We start from the raw sequence: 20,427 nt of genomic DNA on the forward strand, positions 1-20,427 counted from the left end.
AGGCCTACAGAGATTTCTGTGGTCTAACGATGGAAGCCCAACCCTGACAGCCCAAAAGATGGTGCTGGTGTATGAATGACTGTGTCATCTGCATACAGGTTTATCTTAGCTGGATTTAATTTTAATTTAGCATTTCTATTGTCTTTCGGGAGCGTCGTCTTTCTACCGGATCATTCCAAAATCTGTCCGATGCTCCAAAAGAAGCCAAGAACTCCTACAGGCCGGCTGCAGTTTGCTGGTTAGAGACTTTTCCTGAAAGGAGTCCTTGTGGTCTGCAAGACTTCTTTCTGTTCCTCAGAGTGCATGCTACAAAGATACATTTTAACATTTTTTAAGATTTGTGGGTAAAGAACAGAAAGTCGGACCGACGTTTTAATGCAGTTTATTAAAGAAGTTTTCCATCCACACAAAGTGAAAATGTTTCAGGAGTGTTAGTGGGAAGTTTTCTCCTACTGAGAATAAAATAAGAACAGATTAAAATTTTATAAACAGAATAAAAACAAAGAGGATCCACCTCCAACTCTGAGGCATCATGGGAACTGTAGTCTTACAGTTTCTTAAATTTGATTTTTTTCTAAAAAATCTTTTTTGCCCCAGATTGTTTCTTAAATCTAACTTTCACACTTTTCTTAAATTTTCCTCTAAGACTCTTTGAGTGTCATCCAGTTTAACTCATACATTCTTTATGTTCAGTTCACAACTTGAGAACGTAAGAAATCCATCATTTACTAGATAATTGCTTAATCAGTCTGACAGAGAGAGGTATCGCAATCATTGTGGTTTTTAGTATAACAATGACCATCAGTGGGACCCTTTGTGAGGTTCCTTGAGACGACATTGTTGTAAATAAGCGCCGTTTAACTAAATAATCTGAAACTGAAACTATCTCTGTAGTTATGCTGCTATAGGCTTAGGCTGCTGGAGGACATAATGACCACTTTCACCCTCTTCGCTACATTCTCACACTACTCTCCAATTCTGCATTATTTGTTGTTATTTCAGCTTTTAACTTTTATGTTCTCTCTCTTTTCTCTTCCTAGAAGCTACACCTGGCCTGACTCTGTGTCTACCTGTGACACCTTTCTGGAGAGGGGCATCGTCCAAGCTTCTGCTGGCAACAATGTAATGCTCACCTTCTACAGATGATCCACATGGCCCTGTCTTTTAGTGTTTAACCCTTTCTCTCTCCTAGACATGGCTACTGACTGAGCTTCTACTGTAACTAACTCTATGTGCTCTCTTTCAGACTCTAACCTTGAAAACTGGATCAGAGTTTATCTGTTCTTTCTTTCTAGATGAAACAACTAAAGGAGCTACATCCATTAACATTTACTTTCCTTCCCATAGAAAGTACTCCTGGATCAGTGCTTCTTTGTTCTCTTTGTGTCTCTGCTCTGTTCTCTCAAACCCCCAGTCGGTCGTGGCAGATGGCCGCTCACACTGAGCCTGGTTCTGGTTCTGCTGGAGGTTTCTTCCTGTTAAAAGGGAGTTTTTCCTCTCCACTGTCGCTACATGCATGCTCAGTATGAGGGATTGCTGCAAAGTCAACACCAGTGACTGTCCACTGTCTCTACATGCTCATCCAGGAGGAGTGAATGCTGCAAGTCACTGACTGGATGCAATCTGCTGGGTTTCCTTAGACAGAAAAACTTTTTATCCAATTTGAATAAATAACTGAATCTGACTGAACTGTTCAATGGTTACGATTAATTGGAATGTATGAACCTGACTGTTGTGAAGAACCTTGAGACGACATGTGTTGTGAATTGGTGCTATATAAATAAACTGAATCGAATTGAATAATTTCTTTATTTTGGCGAGGATTAGGGTGGGGCTTCATCCTGTCATCATATACCAAAATAAGAGACAAATAAAAACTAAATCAAATATGAAACAGCACCAGTGTTATCTTCAAGGCTAAATAAATAAGCTGATGAAATTTACAGAAAACTTATAAAACAGTTGAGTTCAAACATATTTACAGGTCACTAAGAATCCACCATAACCACCACCAGAACCAGGAACATAAACTGGTCCAGGAATAAAGAACTGAAACCAAAGCAGACAAAACCCATTAACCACAGATTTAAAGTAACATGATTACAGACTGAAGAATAAACACAAACAGGAAACTGTGCGGAACACAACCAGCGCCATTTTCTGGTTCTAAATTCGTTCTTGTTTAGGGATGTTCTGGTTCTGTTATTCGTTCGATTTCTAATCTATTTTGAACTGTTTATCTGCATAATGTTAATGAACCTTGAGATTCAGAATCTCAGAATTTACGTTAATTCTTTTGTTTTACTCTGAAAATCATAAACACAAACAAAACAGGAAGTCGTTTCAACTGAACCCGCCCACAAAATGACACCGAATCAGAAATATGAGTAAACATACACAGCTTGTCATGCAGTTCTTAACGAAACACAAAACGTTGGCCAGTTTACCGCTGCTGCCTCCCAGTCAACCAATCAGAGTGGTTTTCACTGCAGTTAGGGGTGTGGCTATGTGTCTGAGAGGAACAGAGAAAGGTCGCAGCAGCCAATCAGCTGTCAGAGGGTGAGGCGTGAGGTTCCACCATGACAACGGACAGAAACGCACATTGAAAGGAGGCGGCAACTTGTTTACAAAATATGAGGCCTAATTTGAGATGTTAAACAGGAAATGCTTGAAGAAAATTAATGAAACTTTAAACTAGGTCTTTAGCTCCAATTATCAAAACAGTTGGAACTATCAAACACCCAAATGTTACTAACTCACAATTCCTAAGTGTTTTCTTCAACATAAGCATGAAGACTATTTCAATAAAAAGTGGTTTAAGATTGAAGGGATAAAGTCCAGAAGGTCTTTCTCCTCAGATTCCAGTTTATTGAGCCTTCAGGCTGCGTTTTTGGTTCAGCTGTCCTTCAGCAGCTGGAAGGGCAGGGTATCCTGCTCAGATCCGATGGAGCGTAACGTTCTGGTTCTGATGTACAGGTCCTTCTCAAAATATTAGCATATTGTGATAAAGTTCATTATTTTCCATAATGTAATGATGAAAATGTAACATTCATATATTTTAGATTCATTGCACACTAACTGAAATATTTCAGGTCTTTTATTGTCTTAATACGGATGATTTTGGCATACAAAATGAAAACCCAAAATTCCTATCTCACAAAATTAGCATATTTCATCCGACCAATAAAAGAAAAGTGTTTTTAATACAAAAAACGTCAACCTTCAAATAATCATGTACAGTTATGCACTCAATACTTGGTCGGGAATCCTTTAGCAGAAATGACTGCTTCAATGCGGCGTGGCATGGAGGCAATCAGCCTGTGGCACTGCTGAGGTCTTATGGGGGCCCAGGATGCTTCGATAGCAGCCTTTAGCTCATCCAGAGTGTTGGGTCTTGAGTCTCTCAACGTTCTCTTCACAATATCCCACAGATTCTCTATGGGGTTCAGGTCAGGAGAGTTGGCAGGCCAATTGAGCACAGTGATACCATGGTCAGTAAACCATTTACCAGTGGTTTTGGCACTGTGAGCAGGTGCCAGGTCGTGCTGAAAAATGAAATCTTCATCTCCATAAAGCTTTTCAGCAGATGGAAGCATGAAGTGCTCCAAAATCTCCTGATAGCTAGCTGCATTGACCCTGCCCTTGATAAAACACAGTGGACCAACACCAGCAGCTGACACGGCACCCCAGACCATCACTGACTGTGGGTACTTGACACTGGACTTCTGGCATTTTGGCATTTCCTTCTCCCCAGTCTTCCTCCAGACTCTGGCACCTTGATTTCCGAATGACATGCAGAATTTGCTTTCATCTGAAAAAAGTACTTTGGACCACTGAGCAACAGTCCAGTGCTGCTTCTCTGTAGCCCAGGTCAGGCGCTTCTGCAGCTGTTTCTGGTTCAAAAGTGGCTTGACCTGGGGAATGCAGCACCTGTAGCCCATTTCCTGCACACGCCTGTGCACGGTGGCTCTGGATGTTTCTACTCCAGACTCAGTCCACTGCTTCCGCAGGTCCCCCAAGGTCTGGAATCGGCCCTTCTCCACAATCTTCCTCAGGGTCCGGTCACCTCTTCTCGTTGTGCAGCGTTTTCTGCCACACTTTTTCCTTCCCACAGACTTCCCACTGAGGTGCCTTGATACAGCACTCTGGGAACAGCCTATTTGTTCAGAAATGTCTTTCTGTGTCTTACCCTCTTGCTTGAGGGTGTCAATAGTGGCCTTCTGGACAGCAGTCAGGTCGGCAGTCTTACCCATGATTGGGGTTTTGAGTGATGAACCAGGCTGGGAGTTTTAAAGGCCTCAGGAATCTTTTGCAGGTGTTTAGAGTTAACTCGTTGATTCAGATGATTAGGTTCATAGCTCGTTTAGAGACCCTTTTAATGATATGCTAATTTTGTGAGATAGGAATTTTGGGTTTTCATGAGCTGTATGCCAAAATCATCTGTATTAAGACAATAAAAGACCTGAAATATTTCAGTTAGTGTGCAATGAATCTAAAATATATGAATGTTAAATTTTCATCATGACATTATGGAAAATAATGAACTTTATCACAATATGCTAATATTTTGAGAAGGACCTGTAGAGCAGAGCGGTCTCCATCAGGGGAGATATGAAGCTAATGAGGGAAAGAAGCTGATGCTAAAAACATTGAAATTTTAGAGTGGACGCAGCTTGTTTTCTCTGCTACTGATGCTCTGTGTCCTGTTTTGTTTTTCAGTTTTAAAGCCTAATTTTAATTAAATTCAACTTTTCCTTGATTGCACAGCCCGTGTACCGTATTTACAGGTTCCAGGAAAAACTACAGGGGTTGGACAATGAAACTGAAACACCTGGTTTTAGACCACAATAATTTATTAGTATGGTGTAGGGCCTCCTTTTGCGGCCAATACAGCATCAATTCGTCTTGGGAATGACATATACAAGTCCTGCACAGTGGTCAGAGGGATTTTAAGCCATTCTTCTTGCAGGTTAGTGGCCAGGTCACTACGTGATACTGGTGGAGGAAAACGTTTCCTGACTCTCTCCTCCAAAACACCCCAAAGTGGCTCAATAATATTTAGATCTGGTGACTGTGCAGGCCATGGGAGATGTTCAACTTCACTTTCATGTTCATCAAACCAATCTTTCACCAGTCTTGCTGTGTGTATTGGTGCATTGTCATCCTGATACACAGCACTGCCTTCAAGATACAATGTTTGAACCATTGGATGCACATGGTCCTCAAGAATGGTTCGGTAGTCCTTGGCAGTGACGCGCCCATCTATCACAAGTATTGGGCCAAGGGAATGCCATGATATGGCAGCCCAAACCATCACTGATCCACCCCCATGCTTCACTCTGGGCATGCAACAGTCTGGGTGGTACGCTTCTTTGGGGCTTCTCCACACCGTAACTCTCCTGGATGTGGGAAAAACAGTAAAGGTGGACTCATCAGAGAACAATACATGTTTCACATTGTCCACAGCCCAAGATTTGCGCTCCTTGCACCATTGAAACCGACGTTTGGCATTGGCATGAGTGACCAAAGGTTTGGCTATAGCAGCCCGGCCGTGTATATTGACCCTGTGGAGCTCCTGATGGACAGTTCTGGTGGAAACAGGAGAGTTGAGGTGCACATTTAATTCTGCTGTGATTTGGGCAGCCGTGGTTTTATGTTTTTTGGATACAATCCGGGTTAGAACCCGAACATCCCTTTCAGACAGCTTCCTCTTGCGTCCACAGTTAATCCTGTTGGATGTGGTTTGTCCTTCTTGGTGGTATGCTGACATTACCCTGGATACCGTGGCTCTTGATACATCACAAAGACTTGTTGTCTTGGTCACAGATGCGCCAGCAAGACGTGCACCAACAATTTGTCCTCTTTTGAACTCTGGTATGTCACCCATAATGTTGTGTGCATTTCAATATTTTGAGCAAAACTGTGCTCTTACCCTGCTAATTTATGGAGTTAAATTTGTCTCAATATTATTCAATCAAACAAAAAACTAATCTCAATCAAAAAATATTAAGTTGTGATCAAAACTTTCAGAGTTTTTTCTCACAAAGAGAAAAAAGTTATTTTTGATGCTCTCTGTTTTTGGTTGAACTCAACGAATTTTGAGTTCTGGAAACATGAACATCCTGGGCGGGGCCTAAAGACGAACGCTGTAAGACGTTTCCCTATTGGTTAGCGCTGACTAAAGCAGCAGACTCTGATCCCCCGCATCTCTGAACTTCTGCTCGAACTGCAGGGCTTGCAGCGTCACTTCAGTGAGGAGACATCAACTGTACAGAAGAAAACTGAGCCGACAGTCAGAAATACGCGGTGACGTCAGCCGACACCAGCTCTCTCTTAAAGATTAGCGTCGCCCATACAAGGTGCTTTACGGTAATGGAGCAGAAAGGACCCGATCCTGGTGACGGTTGAGAAAATAAGAGGAAAACAGAAAAGTAACCTTCAGAACATTTATATTAATTACATTTTTGCAACTTTCACATTCATGTTTTATGTAAAAGAATAAATATTTTATATTTTACTGTACAGTTTTGGAGAAATATCTTGTCAAAATACCTCAAAATGCTCAACCATTATATGCATTTGTCCCACTTTCAGGAATTTATTTCTCCAAAACCATGAGAGGTGACAACACAATCTATTCAGATTATATCAGAGGGTCATCTATATTATAACCAGAATTAGTATTTCATAATTTCACTGTAGGTTTCTGGAGAAATACACAACTACCCCAACAAAGTACCACAAACGCTTCTTTTTGGTGGTGTATTTCTCCAGAAACCTACAATGAAATTATGAAATACTAATTCTGGTTATAATATAGATGACCCTCTGATATAATCTGAAGAGATTGTGTTGTCACCTCTCATGGTTTTGGAGAAATAAATTCCTGAAAGTGGGACAAATGCATATAATGGTTGAGCATTTTGAGGTATTTTGACAAGATATTTCTCCAAAACTGTACAGTAAAATATAAAATATTTATTCTTTTACATAAAACATGAATGTGAAAGTTGTAAAAATGTAATTAATATAAATGTTCTGTAGGTTACTTTTCTGTTTTCCTCTTATTTTCTCAACCGTCACCAGGATTGGGTCCTTTCTGCTCCATTACCGTAATGTACCTTGTATGCGTGACGCTAATCTTTAAGAGAGAGCTGGTGTCGGCTGACGTCACCGCGTATTTCTGACTGTCGGCTCAGTTTTCTTCTGTACAGTTGATGTCTCCTCACTGAAGTGACGCTGCAAGCCCTGCAGTTCGAGCAGAAGTTCAGAGGTGGAGGGATCAGAGTCTGCTACTTTAGTCAGCGCTAACCAATAGGGAAACGTCTTACATCGTTCGTCTTTAGGCCCCGCCCAGGATGTTCATGTTTCCAGAACTAAAAATTATTTGAGTTCAACCAAAAACAGAGAGCGTCAAAACCAAAAAAGCGAGACTCGTAACCAAAGATTTTTGACATGCGCAAATAAAAGTTTATGTTTTGCAAATAACTTTTTTCTCTTTGTGAGAAAAAACTCTGAAAGTTTTGATCACAACTTAATATTTTGTGATTGAGATTATTTTTATTTGATTGAATATTATTTTTTTTATTGAGATTAGTTTTTTGTTTGATTGAATAATATTGAGACAAATTTAACTCCATACTAATTGAACCTTCACACTCTGCTCTTACTGGTGCAATGTGCAATCAATGAAGACTGGCTACCAGGCTGGTCCAATTTAGCCATGAAACCTCCCACACTAAAATGACAGGTGTTTCAGTTTCATTGTCCAACCCCTGTATATATACTTTGTAAATTACATTTCACACATGCTTATGGTTTCCTGAATCAACCCAGAGACCAGATTTTTACAGAGGTGCCGTTTTTCTTGTTTTGTTGCCATTCTTCTTCTGTGGTGCTGAGGCCTGTTGACCCGTTACTGAAACAGAGATGTCATACAAACCCGTTGCAAACGTCAGCTGTGATGCTGCTCCCTGTCTCTCCTGGTCATCTGATTGGCAGCTGTGATCTCTACCATCACAGTTTGTCCTCATCAAACTAATTGTCCTGTATGAACATCCCAACACCACCACCCCTCCCTGAGGTGACGTGTCCCCCAGCTGTCTTATTAGAGGACAGGCGGCGTGTCTCTCAGGTCTCTCCTAACGAAGAAGGATCACCACCTGCCCGCTCCCTCTCACATCCTGATGCAGACCCGACACCTGGCCACGTGCTCCCTCTGCTGCTCGGAGTCGGTCAGCGTGCTCTCTGTGCTGTTGAAGGTGGTCAGCCAGAAGCTGTAGAAGTTGGCGAAAAAGTGGCAGGTTCCTCGAGCACCCTGACACTCCAGGAAGGGCTGAGCTTTGAACCGTGACAAACAGCTGCCCGGTGACATTAGAGAGAGGCCGCCACCCTCATCACCTCCACCTGAGAACTACAAACACACACACAACACCTGAAAAACATTTATTATTTCCTTTATTAAGGGAACAAACTTTTCTGAACCAACCTGGCCCTGTGTGAAAGTGTAAGTACCCCTGAACCCAAAAACTGGTTACTGAATCCTGTGCACCAACAACTAATCACGTTTAATACAGTCTGGATCCATAAAAACTACAATTCCACAAAAGTTAGTTACCATGTGTAAGATATTAACCACTTTTAACTTGTTAACTTCAAACTGAGTTTTGCCTTTAAATCAGCACAACTTTAAGTTTTAGTTTGACTCCTTCAAATTTTATCTTAGCTTCATTAAGCTGAAATCACTCTAACTGCTATGTGCTGCAGGGAAGATACTGACGACTGCAAACTACTTCACACAACCATCTCCAAATAAACTGTTTCCTTTAACTCTATGATGCTTTAAAATGAAATATAGAACGTTGCCTTAAAATACAGAACCAGAACCTACAGAACTCACCATAATGAAGGAGTACCCGGTCCACAGAGATGTCCAATTGGGAGGACACCCTGGTAGTTCTTTGGAGCTCGGGTCATGCATCGCCACAGCAGCAGATGGAGCTTCACACACCACACAGCGGCTGATGTGGTTCTTGATGGCGATCCCAGAAAAGGGTTTTTTTGGAGGCTTCGCTATCGTTGCCAACCAATAGGCTTTATCGTTTCGACGAGCGTACTGACAGTTTCTGGTGCCGCAGACGGAGAATGGCATGGTGGAGAACACAGGAACACAGGATCCAGCCTGACCTGGAGACATCCAGGAGAATCTAATCAGTGAACGTCAGGAGAGAAATAGATGATATGAGAAGAACAGATCCTATCACATGTATCTGGTGTTGCTTTTAAACCCGAGCCGGATCTGGTCCAAAAGGTTCTGTTTGATCCATCAGAGTGGGATTTTCATTGAGATGTGGATCAGGTTGAGTTTAAGAAGAAACTTGAAGTGAATGTTCCCAAACCAAACATTCACCTCCCAGAATATCAGCTCAGAAACACCTCCACTAAAGAACCCAGATTCCTGCTCCAGTTTCACACTCATCTACTGTGGTTCCTACAAAGAAACCTCTGGGTATTTCTTTGCTAATGTGGCCAAGTCTAATGCAAGATGTTTGCACCAAGTCTTCAGCTCAGAGATCAAACTGGTTCTCCTTCATGTGGACAGATGTTTGTCAGGTTTAATTTTTCCTGGAGCTGAAGAGGGAACCTGCAGAGATGGTCAGTCATTCAGTCATTTTCTACCACTTCTTCCATAGTGGGTCACAGGGGAGCTGGTGTCTATCTCCAGCAGTCTATGGGCGAGAGGCGGGGTACATCCTGGACAGATCGCCAGTCCATCACAGGGCAACACACAAACAACCATGTACACACTCATTCATACACCTAAGGGTAATTTAGAGACCAATTAACCTAACAGGCATGTCTTTGGACTGTGGGAGGAAGCCAGAGTACCCAGTGAGAACCCACACATGCACGGAGAGAACATGCAAACTCCATGCAGAAAGACCCCCGGCCAGGAATGGAACCCAGGACCTTCTTGCTGCAAGGCAACAGTGCTACCAACTGCGCCACTGTGCAGCCCACCTGCAGAGATGGTTCAGCCCATAATGTGTTGGTTTGGAGTGAGATCTGTCTAATGAAAACAACTTCAGAGGAACCAAATCTGAAGCTTTTTTTTTTATTCCACAGATTAAAATGATTGAAACATTTCTGTACCCAGATCCTGGGAGTACGCTCTCTCCTGGCCCTCCAGGTACAGCAGACTGTATCCGGTCCAAAGCTTCTGCATGGTTGAGGGGCAACTTGGAACCTCCTCTGTTTGGCTGTGCTTCACCAGCAGGAAACCAAGTTTCAAGTTTAGGGTCGGTCCAGGAGGACCTTCGTTACCCACGGGACCCGGATCTCCTATAATACACATATAGAATGGCAGGAAGTTACATCAACAAGTGAGATGATGAAACCAAACACTGATTGGGAACCTGAACCTGAACCTGTGATGCTTTTTAGAAGAAAAACATTTTAGGACTTTGAAAACATTCTAGATTTTAAATGTAAATAAAAAAAATGAAAATCAGCAGCCAGAAAATGAAAAGCAGGATTTTAAAGATCGATCTTAAAAACAGCGTAAAGCTCATTGTTGCGACCTTTAACCTCTTCCTAACGTGTCCATCTGTCAATTCAAGGTAAAGATGCTAGGAGAGGATCATGGTGATCAGACACACATTTCTTAGCTGTAAAAATATGGATGAAAAACTTTAAATGGGAATTTTAACAAAGGTGCTTGAAAGGAAAGTTCTTCCACTCAGTGTCCGTCTGATTGGTTCATCAGGAGCCACGTTTTTATTATCTCCTGACTTGGCTGTGGATCTGCAGGAGGAGGCATCTGGTAATCATATGTTCCAAAACTCCCTCCATCCATCCATCCATCCATCCATTTATCTATCCTCCATCCATCCATCCTCCATCCATCCATTTATCAAACATCCATCCTCCATCCATTCATCCATCCATCCATCCATCCATCCATCATCCATCCATCCATCATCCATCCACATCCATCCATCCATCCATCCATTTATCCAACATCCATCCATCCATCCATTTATCTATCCATCCATCCATCCATCCTCCATCCATCCATTTATCTATCCTCCATCCATCCATCCTCCATCCATCCATCCATCCATTTATCTATCCTCCATCCATCCATCCATCCATCCATCCATCCATCCATCCATTCATCCATCCATCCATCCATCCATCCATCCATTCATCCATCCATCCATCCATCCATCTCCAGTGGAGAGAAGAAATCAACTTCAAAGTAATTTCGTTCTTTTCATATTAAACCAGATAGGTGCATTTAGAGGTCTGGTCAGGATGAGGCAGTTAAGGTGATGTAGGATCACCTGTAGTTAATCTCAGGTATTAACTTGTTGCAATACTGATTGAATTATGTTATGCTGAGCTGTGTTTTGATTTGCTGCTGCGTGGTTAATGTTTGTCTGGCTGATCTCAAATCAGCCAGAAGTTAGAAGTTGGACTTTTAAAAGTTTTCATTCAAAGTAACTGCGGTCTGGGCCTCACCCGACCACTCTTTGTTCCAGTTTTATTGCTGGAGATTTTCCACTGAGTTCCCGCCTCAGAGTTTTATGACCCTTTTGTTAAAGATTTGGGGCGATCAGCTGGTAGAGGCTAAAGGGGCGTGGCCTCACCGTTTTATCAGCTGATGCTGCGAGCATGACATCAGAACAACAGGAGGATTTCTTTCCATTTAACCCAAATTACACATTTTATCCATAAAACTGCTGGTTTGATCTTCATAGACACTAAATACATATATATATTTCTCTTTTATCATCATTGTTAGGTAGGCATTTTTATTCCCTTTGTGTAGAACGGTGCTTGTTAGTTAGGTGAAGGTTTTTGGACCAGAATAATGGTATATCAGGATTATTTGGCTTCAATAAATCTTCATATATATAATTAAGAGAAGCGTTTATGTTTATTTTGTGCAAGAGTGATTTATCTGTCAAAATAAGGTCAAAGTTCCCTCACCTTCGGTGAAGTGATTGAATAAACTGTGACAGTTGGTGGTTTTGGTTAATAATTTGTAATTATTAAAGAGCTTTGGGCCCATAAACACAACACCAGAGGATATCTCTGATTACTATTCGTAAGTTATGAGTTTTGGTTAAGAAATAAACTTTTTTCAAATTCTGATTTTAAATTATAATTCTTGATGAATATTAATTAATCAATAATCATAATCCTTACAGTTTTCAGGTCTCACCTTTTTCTCCCACCACTCCGTCCTCTCCAGGCAGACCTGGCTCTCCCCTGGCTCCTGGGTCACCTTTTTGCCCCACAGGTCCTGTTAGTCCATCTTCCCCACGATTCCCCTTTACCCCTGAAACACATCACCGACCACCAAGAGAACTTGATGCAATGTGATCCAAACGGGACAAAACATGCTTTTCAGACTAAATACAGCTCCTCACCCTCTAGCCCTCTGGGACCAGTTTCTCCCATCAGGCCCTCTTGTCCTTTAGGACCAGGGGGACCAGGTGGTCCTTCAGGACCCATCGCTGGCAGGGGTGGGTCCAACGACAAGATTTGTCCTTTCTGCCCCTTCAGACCCACTGATCCTGTTGGCCCTTTCTGTCCTTTAGGCCCTCGGTATCCAGGTGGACCCCTCAGACCCCATTGTCCAGGTACTCCCAGCAGACCCTGCTCTCCTTTCAAACCTAAACTCACAAACACACATTTATATTCATATATTTATCAGTCAGCTTTAATCAGTCAGAAGTGAGGAGCAACACTGAAGATGCTGAACTGGGAGCTCTGGCTTTAACAATGATGATGAACACTGAAGGAGTGAAACAGTCAGTCAGTCATTTTCTACCGCTTCTTCCATAGTGGGTCACAGGGAAGCTGGTGCCTATCTCCAGCAGTCTATGGGCAAGAGGCGGGGTTCACCCTGGACAGGTCGCCAGTCCATCGCAGGGCAACACACAAACAACCACGCACACACTCATTCACACACCTAAGGGCAATTTAGAGACCAATTAACCTAACAGGCATGACTTTGGACTGTGGGAGGAAGCTGGAGTACCTGGTGAGAACCCACACATGCACAGGGAGAACATGCAAACTCCATGCAGAAAGACCCCCGGCTGGAAATCGAACCCAGGACCTTCTTGCTGCAAGGCAACAGTGCTACCAACTGCGCCACCGTGCAGCCCAGAGTGAAACATATTGTTGGAAAATTGCAGGAAATATTAGTCGAAAACTAACATTATGCTCTTTCATGAAAACAATTTCATCAGAAAAAGGAAGACCCAAGTTAAAACTCTGAACAGGCTTAGAAATGTGATAAAACCCTGATCATATGAGCAGAAACATGAGGAGTCACAGGCTAAAATCAAGCCCAGGATGGTGACACTATTAGATCCTCTAAAAATAATAAAAATATCCATGACAACCTAGAGTCCAGGAATAAAACCGGATCTCAAATCTAATTAAGGTGTTTCCACTTCAGCCACCTGGGACGTTTTTGGAGTCAATTCTTTCCGACCCCTCAGTCTGAAGGGCACCTGATAGGATAAAACCCGATTTAACCCCCGAAACCCCCCTGGTGGGGAGGAAGAGAGATGAAGGGTGCAAGGCACTTCTGATTGGTTCAATATTTACAGCATTAGTCCCCAGTCAACCTGGTTCAGCCCCATCTGCACCAACTGGGACAGACTTCTGTCTCCATTTAAAGTGGAGACACCCACACACACTCTGTGGTGGTGTGTGTGCCACAGAGTGTTAAAAACAATAAAGAAAAGCCAGGCCAGTTTGCACCTGTCTTCTCCAGCTTTCTGTGCCAGAAACCCAAAACAACCAAGGAGAAATTTATGGGTTATTTCACATTTGTCTCACATCTGTTGTCTGTGTCCGTTAGTGCAGCTGAAAAACAGCTAAGAAAGACTAAACAGTGTCAAACAAAACTGGAACTGTTGGAGAATCTTCTTTAGCCATTTTTATTTTAATGTAGTTAATGTTATCGTCACCTGCTGACAGCAGGTATAACAGCAAGAAAAAATATTCACAGTTCTTCTGCAGGGGCCTTTAACTTTATTTTGATTGCAAGACCTGCCAATAAACCAAATGGAACAAACTCCTCCAGTCAAAGTCGTATTTCAGAGTTTTGAACATTCATAAAGGTTTTACAGCGTTAAGGCACTGAGGCACAAATGAATCAATAACCTAAAACATCACAGGAATGAAGATAGTGGATTTCAAGATTAAAAGAAAAGAGACTGCTGCTGATGTTGCACTAAAAATGTCCAGCTTTCCTTGGACTGGAGGGATTTTAATTTTATCTTAAAGTGTTACTGCTGTGAAGCTTCTGATCCCAATCAGGGTTCATTTCCTCACTGCCAAAAAAATCAGTAAGGTGTCAAGAACTTAACATCAGTTATAGGGCAAGGCTCCAGTTAACAAAGAACAACCAGTTTCAGTTTAATTGTTGTAGATCACAGGTTTAGATCTTTGTTACAGGAGTCTTTTTGAGAGATTTTACTTATGTTTCTGGCTTTAATTGCTGTGATGTTTGTGTTGTTCTTTCACGCACACATAAAAAACCTGCACTCAGCATCGGTGGAATGACAAACAGAAAAAAAAAATAAAAATCAAGCATCAAGCAAAACAAATAAAAACTAAGATAAGCCATAAATACATTTTTTATTAAACCCAAGCAGCATAAAAACACATTTGGCCAAAAAATGTTCACCACTCTCTGATTGCCTTCTTGTTCCCATACCAAGTGGTGATGGAGTAGGTAAGGAGTATTTTCCACCACACACCTGCAGAACGCTGCAGTGCGACAGCCAGCTGGCTTCAGCCTCCAGAAGAAGTAAAGCCGTTAGTGAGCTTTCTTCAGGATCTGTGAGGTATTTATGGCCCTCTTCAGGTCCCTGGAGAGGTGGACACCAAGGTATTCGACACTGTGGACCATTTCCACCTCTTCTCCACCAACAAACAGAGATGTACAAGTGTGATGTTATCTGAGATCACTGAATCTGATTTCACAGTTTTCTCTCCCATTGTGGAGAAGCTCTTCCAGGGAGCAGTAATCTACCTCCTCAGCTGATTGTAGCTGCAGCAAAGACCACATTTAAAAATATAGTTAATGCAAATATTAACAACTACTCATGTGGTGCAACTGGACGTTAACCAATAAGGTTAAAGTTTCAAGAGGATTTAGGGTGGATGTAGGGCACCCTCTAGCTCTACTGCTTTTCTGTCCAAGCAGCAACACTCCTGCAGGAACTCCTCAAGATCTGAGGATGTAACTTAAATACTCAGACCTGCTGATGAAACACACAGAACAAACTGCCTTGAACTGGTTAGGGGTTTGGGGGAATCATATTGAACTGGACAAATGTTCAGGGTACATTAGTGGAAACGTTCATTTATTTTTCTCTGGGAATGTTGCTGGATCCACCTGAAAGTTCAACATGATCCTCACTGAAACAAAAAACTGGGAAACTGGGATGTGCTCACAGAAAATTCCCATCAGATTTCCGAAGACAACGTCTTCTTCCTCTCCTCTACAATTCCAGCTTTAACTTCACCCTAAAATCTCTAATACCTCAAATGTCCCCCAGTTTTCCATACAGTAAGTCCATTCAGCTTCAAACTGTCTGTAAAATTAAAACAACCATAACACATCTGCAGCCTCAGTACCAGCATTAGAACTTCAGTTTTGGATCTCAGTCTGACCTTTTGGCCCTTGGTTTCCAGGGAAGCCTTTTGGTCCTGTTGGCCCCTGACATCCCGAAGGTCCTTTTGGCCCTTGGCATCCTGGATCACCATTGTCTCCAATATCCCCACAGATAGAAGGGTTTGGACCTGGATCTCCAATTTCACCATGACAACCTAGAAGGTCATCTCCAGGTGAGTGTTGGTTTAGATTTTGATGGAAAGCCATCAAGATGAAGTTTCTCAATGCCCATTAAACCTGAAAAGTAACACTGACCTGGATCTCCATCTGGGCCTACATAACCAGGATCCCCACTTGGTCCTGGAGTTGGGTCTTTACAGTCATCTCCAGGTGGACCTGGTGGTCCTGAAACACCTGGAAGCCCTGTAACAAAAACAACATAATTAGATCATTTGTGGTCAGATTTGGTCCAACAGCCTGTAATTATTCATATTATGAGTCCTGCAGACCTATGGGTCCCTGGGGGCCTTTGGGTCCTGGTGGTCCTTTCTGGGACGTACCACAGGGACCTTGTGGACCTTGAGGACCTTTATTTCCCTGAGGACCTCTATCGCCTTTATAACCATCCTCACAAAAACCTGAGGTACAGCAACATTTGGAGGAAGTTATGTAAAACCACAGATTGTCCAGCAGATAAATAAGAACATGAATTATTTAACAAACAACCTGTAATTACAGCTCTGACAACTCTGACAGAGTCCCGGTATGCATATCAAACATGGTCTTTAGATCTTTATGAGACACCAGAGCTTAGACAAAGCTCTGAAATCTTTAACTGATGCTGTTCATTAAAATTCAGGATCCAATCTAAGCCGGGTCAAAGGTCGGCATGTTGAGGCCAAACTATTACGTCACTTTCAGCCTGACACACCACCTCTTTTAGGTCAGGTTTGGTTGCTTTCTGGAGGTTTTCTGAGGACATCATTTACATCCCTACTTCTGCCTTCTGAGGAGTTTTCTTAAAATTTGCTCAGAGCTCCTTATACCTTTGATCCCCATGGCACCTTTTCGTCCATTTAGTCCATCCAGTCCATGAAGTCCTGGTGGCCCAGGAACTCCTGAGGAAACACAATAGTTCAATAAAAGAACAAAACCAACCAGTGGCATCCATTTTTTCTGCCTTGGTGTGCCTCAGGGCTCTGAGGTTGGTCCACTCTTGACATTTAGACCTTCAGAACACTGGGGTCGACATGGGCCAAACACATGCAGATAAAACATTATTTCTCTATACGGATCATGAAAATGTCATAGTCACCTAAAATATTAAATTATGTAATCTTGGAGTTACAGTGTAACTGTTTTCAAAAAAATACAAACGATGAGAACTGCTTCATGAATTTTAGCAATTATGATCAGGACTTGAATGTTATATAATTGGTTTGAATTAGAATAACTCTACTTCAAACCATTTATTCATTCATTCATGAATGAATAAATGGTTTGAAGTAACTGAATTTTACACAACTAGATATGAAATGGGAACCTTTTGCCTTGCAAAGTGCTTATAAATGGGTTATTACTATAAATTGGTGCTACATAAATAATCACAATTCAGCTTAACTAAAATACTTTGTAAATTATTTTAATAGTCACCCACTTATGTTTTCTGGTTGGAAAGACAGTATGATAATTTAATTGACACCAAAGGTAAGTAGGAGATGAAAACATGTTTTGTGAATGTGTTTCCAGATGTATTTTCTTTTAAAGAATCTTTTCAGCACTAGAGGCCTTTATTTTAGACAGTAGGTAGACAGGAAGGAGGGGCAAAGAGAGGGGGGAGACATTCGGCAAAGGTCGCCGGGTCCGGGACTCAAACCCGGGACGGCCGCTTCGTGGACTATAGCTTCTATATGCGGTTGCGCGCTTAACCCCTACACCACCACTGCTGTAGTGCTATGACACGTTGTTTAATGTCATCATTTTACTTTCAGTCCAACAGCCGAGAAATAAATCTTTATTCCATAAACAGACAATAGATAGAATTGGATAATTTAGCATCTGTGTGAGGACACAGTCTACAGCTATGATTTCCTATTTTGGTCTTTGAAGGCCAGTTTCCTGCATCTCTTAGATGTTTGCCTGGATCAACACAACTGAATCATAACAAATCTAAAATCTGCAGGACGATGGGCCCAGAGGACTGAACCACCACCGGTTTGTTGTTTCAATAATTATTTTAATTTTAAGTATATTTAATTATTTCAAGATTAATTATTTTAATCAATCTTGAAGCGTTTCGTATCTGAAAGATAATCCTTATGGTAAATAGTGGAGCATTTGCATGGGGCACAAGAGCAGCCATCCTGAACCCTAGCAAGAAGACGAGGGGGTGGGCAGACTCTCTGTGGGAACTATTACCAGTAAAAACCATAACAGTTTCTTGATTTCATGTTTTCATCTTAGAACGATTTTGACCTTTGCAACCTGGGTAACCCACTGGTCCAGGTTCACCATCAGCTCCTGATCCACCAGAAGGACCTGGAGCCCCCTGCCGACCGCTGAGCCCTGGTGGACCAACCACACCTAAAGGAGACACAACGTCTCTGAATAAGGATGCCCATGAGTCGAGTTCCTCCTTCTCCAATGCCATCAGAGATTTAGAAGAATTTTTGTACCTGATTCCCCAGGGCATCCAGGAAGGCCTCTGTGTCCTTTACATCCTTTCTGCCCCGGTGGCCCAATATAGCCTGGTGGTCCAGGATCTCCCTGAGGGCCAGCAAGCCCTGCCAGACAAAAAAAAGCTGATTTTTGGCACTTTTCTTGAAGAAATAGAATCCCTTTAAAGTAGATTGTTACCATCAAGACCCCAGTATCCAGAATGTCCCTTATCTCCAGGTGGACCAGGACTACAGAGAGACTCTCCTCTATCACCTAAAACCCAGACAAACATATATTAATATTAAATTGCGATAACATTTTGTGGGTCATGATGACATAGTCACAATGTACCTTTAGGTCCACGACATCCTGAATTACCAGGATTTCCAGGTATTCCAGGATATCCTGGGTCTCCCTGTAACAACAAACAAGAGGCTTTTGATCATATTGTTTTTATTTCTGATGGATGGATGGATGGATGGATGGATTGATGGATGAATGGGTGGATGGATGGATGGATGGATGGACTGATGGACGCATGGACGGACGGATGGATGGATGGAAGGATGGATGGACGGATAGATGCATGGATGGATGGATGGATGAACGGATGGATGGACGCATGGATGGATGGATGGACGGATGGATGCATGGATGGATGGATGGACAGATGGATGGATGGATGGACGCATGGATGGATGGATGCATGGATGGATGGATTGATGGATGGACGGATGGATGCATGCATGGATGGATGGATGGACGCATGGATGGATGGATGCATGGATGGATGGATGGACGGATGGATGGACAGATGGATGGATGGACGGATGGATGGATGGACGGATGGATGGATGGACGGATGGACGCATGGATGGATGGATGGACGCATGGATGCATGGATGGACGGATGGATGGATGGATGGATGGACGCATGGATGGGCGCATGAATGGATGGCTGGACGGATTGATGGATGGATGGACGGAAGGACGCATGGATGGACGCATGAATGGATGGCTGGACGGATTGATGGATGGATGGATGGATGATGTTCTTAGTTCTCTCTCTGCTCTCAGAAAAACTCTCATTTTACCGGTTCTCCAGGCTGCCCAGGAAAGCCAATGTATCCTTTATGTCCCTTATATCCAGGAAGTCCAGGTGGCCCTTCTTTGCCCAGAGGCCCTTGGGGTCCCTGGGGTCCCCTAAGACCTGGAGGTCCACTGAAGCCCGGATCTCCAGGGTTACCTGTAGCACCACGCACACCTTTACTTCCTATAAGGAAAACAAAGTTGATGTTAACGTGTTCAGGGTGGAAATGAGACTGATGGTCATCAGGTTAAATAAACCCTAAAGCTGCATGGAAATCTAACCTTTGACCTGTAGACTCCATAGAACTGAGACGAAGTTACTCAATGGTCCGATAGCTTTAAAGCATCAAGTTACTGGATCTTTGCACTCAATGTTTCAATGTTCAGAGTTGTATATGAGAGACATGAACAGCTGTGTCAGTAGTCTCTACACTGAATGTTCCTGAAAATATCCGGACTGTGTTCAGCCTGCTGGCGGGTTCAGTCCAGTAAGCCTGAGGTGAAACAGTGGTGCTTTAGCTACAGTGTCCTCTTTCTCCTAACATGTAACCAGTGTGTGACAACCATAACAGAGACATTTCAGAGAGGACACCACTGAATCTCTGGTCTCTGCTGTCATGTTGTTCTGACCTCGTGGTGCCGAGAATCCGGTGATGCCAGCAGGGCCCTGTAGTCCAGGTGGGCCCTTTGTGGTAATGATGTTGACGTCCCCTGGAGTACCTGGGTAGCCTTTATGACCTGCGGGAGGACACACTGTGTGTAGTACTGCGGCAGTACTGTAGCAGCACAGCCAAAGTACTGCAAGTACTGCGGTCTGGATTAAGAAAACTGATTCTGTTGTTGTACAGTTAGATCTGTAGTAAAACCTATTCAGTACATCAACAATACAGGTCCTTCTCAAAATATTAGCATATTGTGATAAAGTTCATTATTTTCCATAATGTAATGATGAAAATGTAACGTTCATATATTTTAGATTCATTGCACACTAACTGAAATATTTCAGGTCTTTTATTGTCTTAATACGGATT

General features: G+C 42.6%; 1 protein-coding gene across 1 annotated transcript in view; it reads right to left on the reverse strand.

Annotated features, from left to right (window-relative positions):
* Positions 1–7,675: 7,675 nt before the first annotated feature.
* Positions 7,676–20,427, reverse strand: part of col4a4 (collagen, type IV, alpha 4) — a 40,985-nt gene continuing 28,233 nt past the window's right edge. Inside the window, exons 29-43 of the mRNA XM_047392774.1 lie at positions 20,027–20,134; positions 19,402–19,580; positions 18,659–18,722; positions 18,506–18,580; positions 18,325–18,432; positions 18,125–18,232; positions 16,696–16,767; positions 16,159–16,287; positions 15,965–16,072; positions 15,709–15,864; positions 12,438–12,683; positions 12,230–12,346; positions 10,153–10,341; positions 8,900–9,186; positions 7,676–8,413 (exon numbers count right to left, since the gene is read on the reverse strand). Of these exons, the coding sequence (XP_047248730.1) occupies positions 8,177–8,413; positions 8,900–9,186; positions 10,153–10,341; positions 12,230–12,346; positions 12,438–12,683; positions 15,709–15,864; positions 15,965–16,072; positions 16,159–16,287; positions 16,696–16,767; positions 18,125–18,232; positions 18,325–18,432; positions 18,506–18,580; positions 18,659–18,722; positions 19,402–19,580; positions 20,027–20,134 (2,183 nt within the window). The 3' untranslated portion in view covers positions 7,676–8,176. The remainder of the gene's footprint in view (positions 8,414–8,899; positions 9,187–10,152; positions 10,342–12,229; positions 12,347–12,437; positions 12,684–15,708; positions 15,865–15,964; positions 16,073–16,158; positions 16,288–16,695; positions 16,768–18,124; positions 18,233–18,324; positions 18,433–18,505; positions 18,581–18,658; positions 18,723–19,401; positions 19,581–20,026; positions 20,135–20,427) is intronic.

The sequence above is a fragment of the Girardinichthys multiradiatus genome, chromosome 18, assembly GCF_021462225.1.
Source record: "Girardinichthys multiradiatus isolate DD_20200921_A chromosome 18, DD_fGirMul_XY1, whole genome shotgun sequence".
NCBI lineage: Eukaryota > Metazoa > Chordata > Actinopteri > Cyprinodontiformes > Goodeidae > Girardinichthys > Girardinichthys multiradiatus.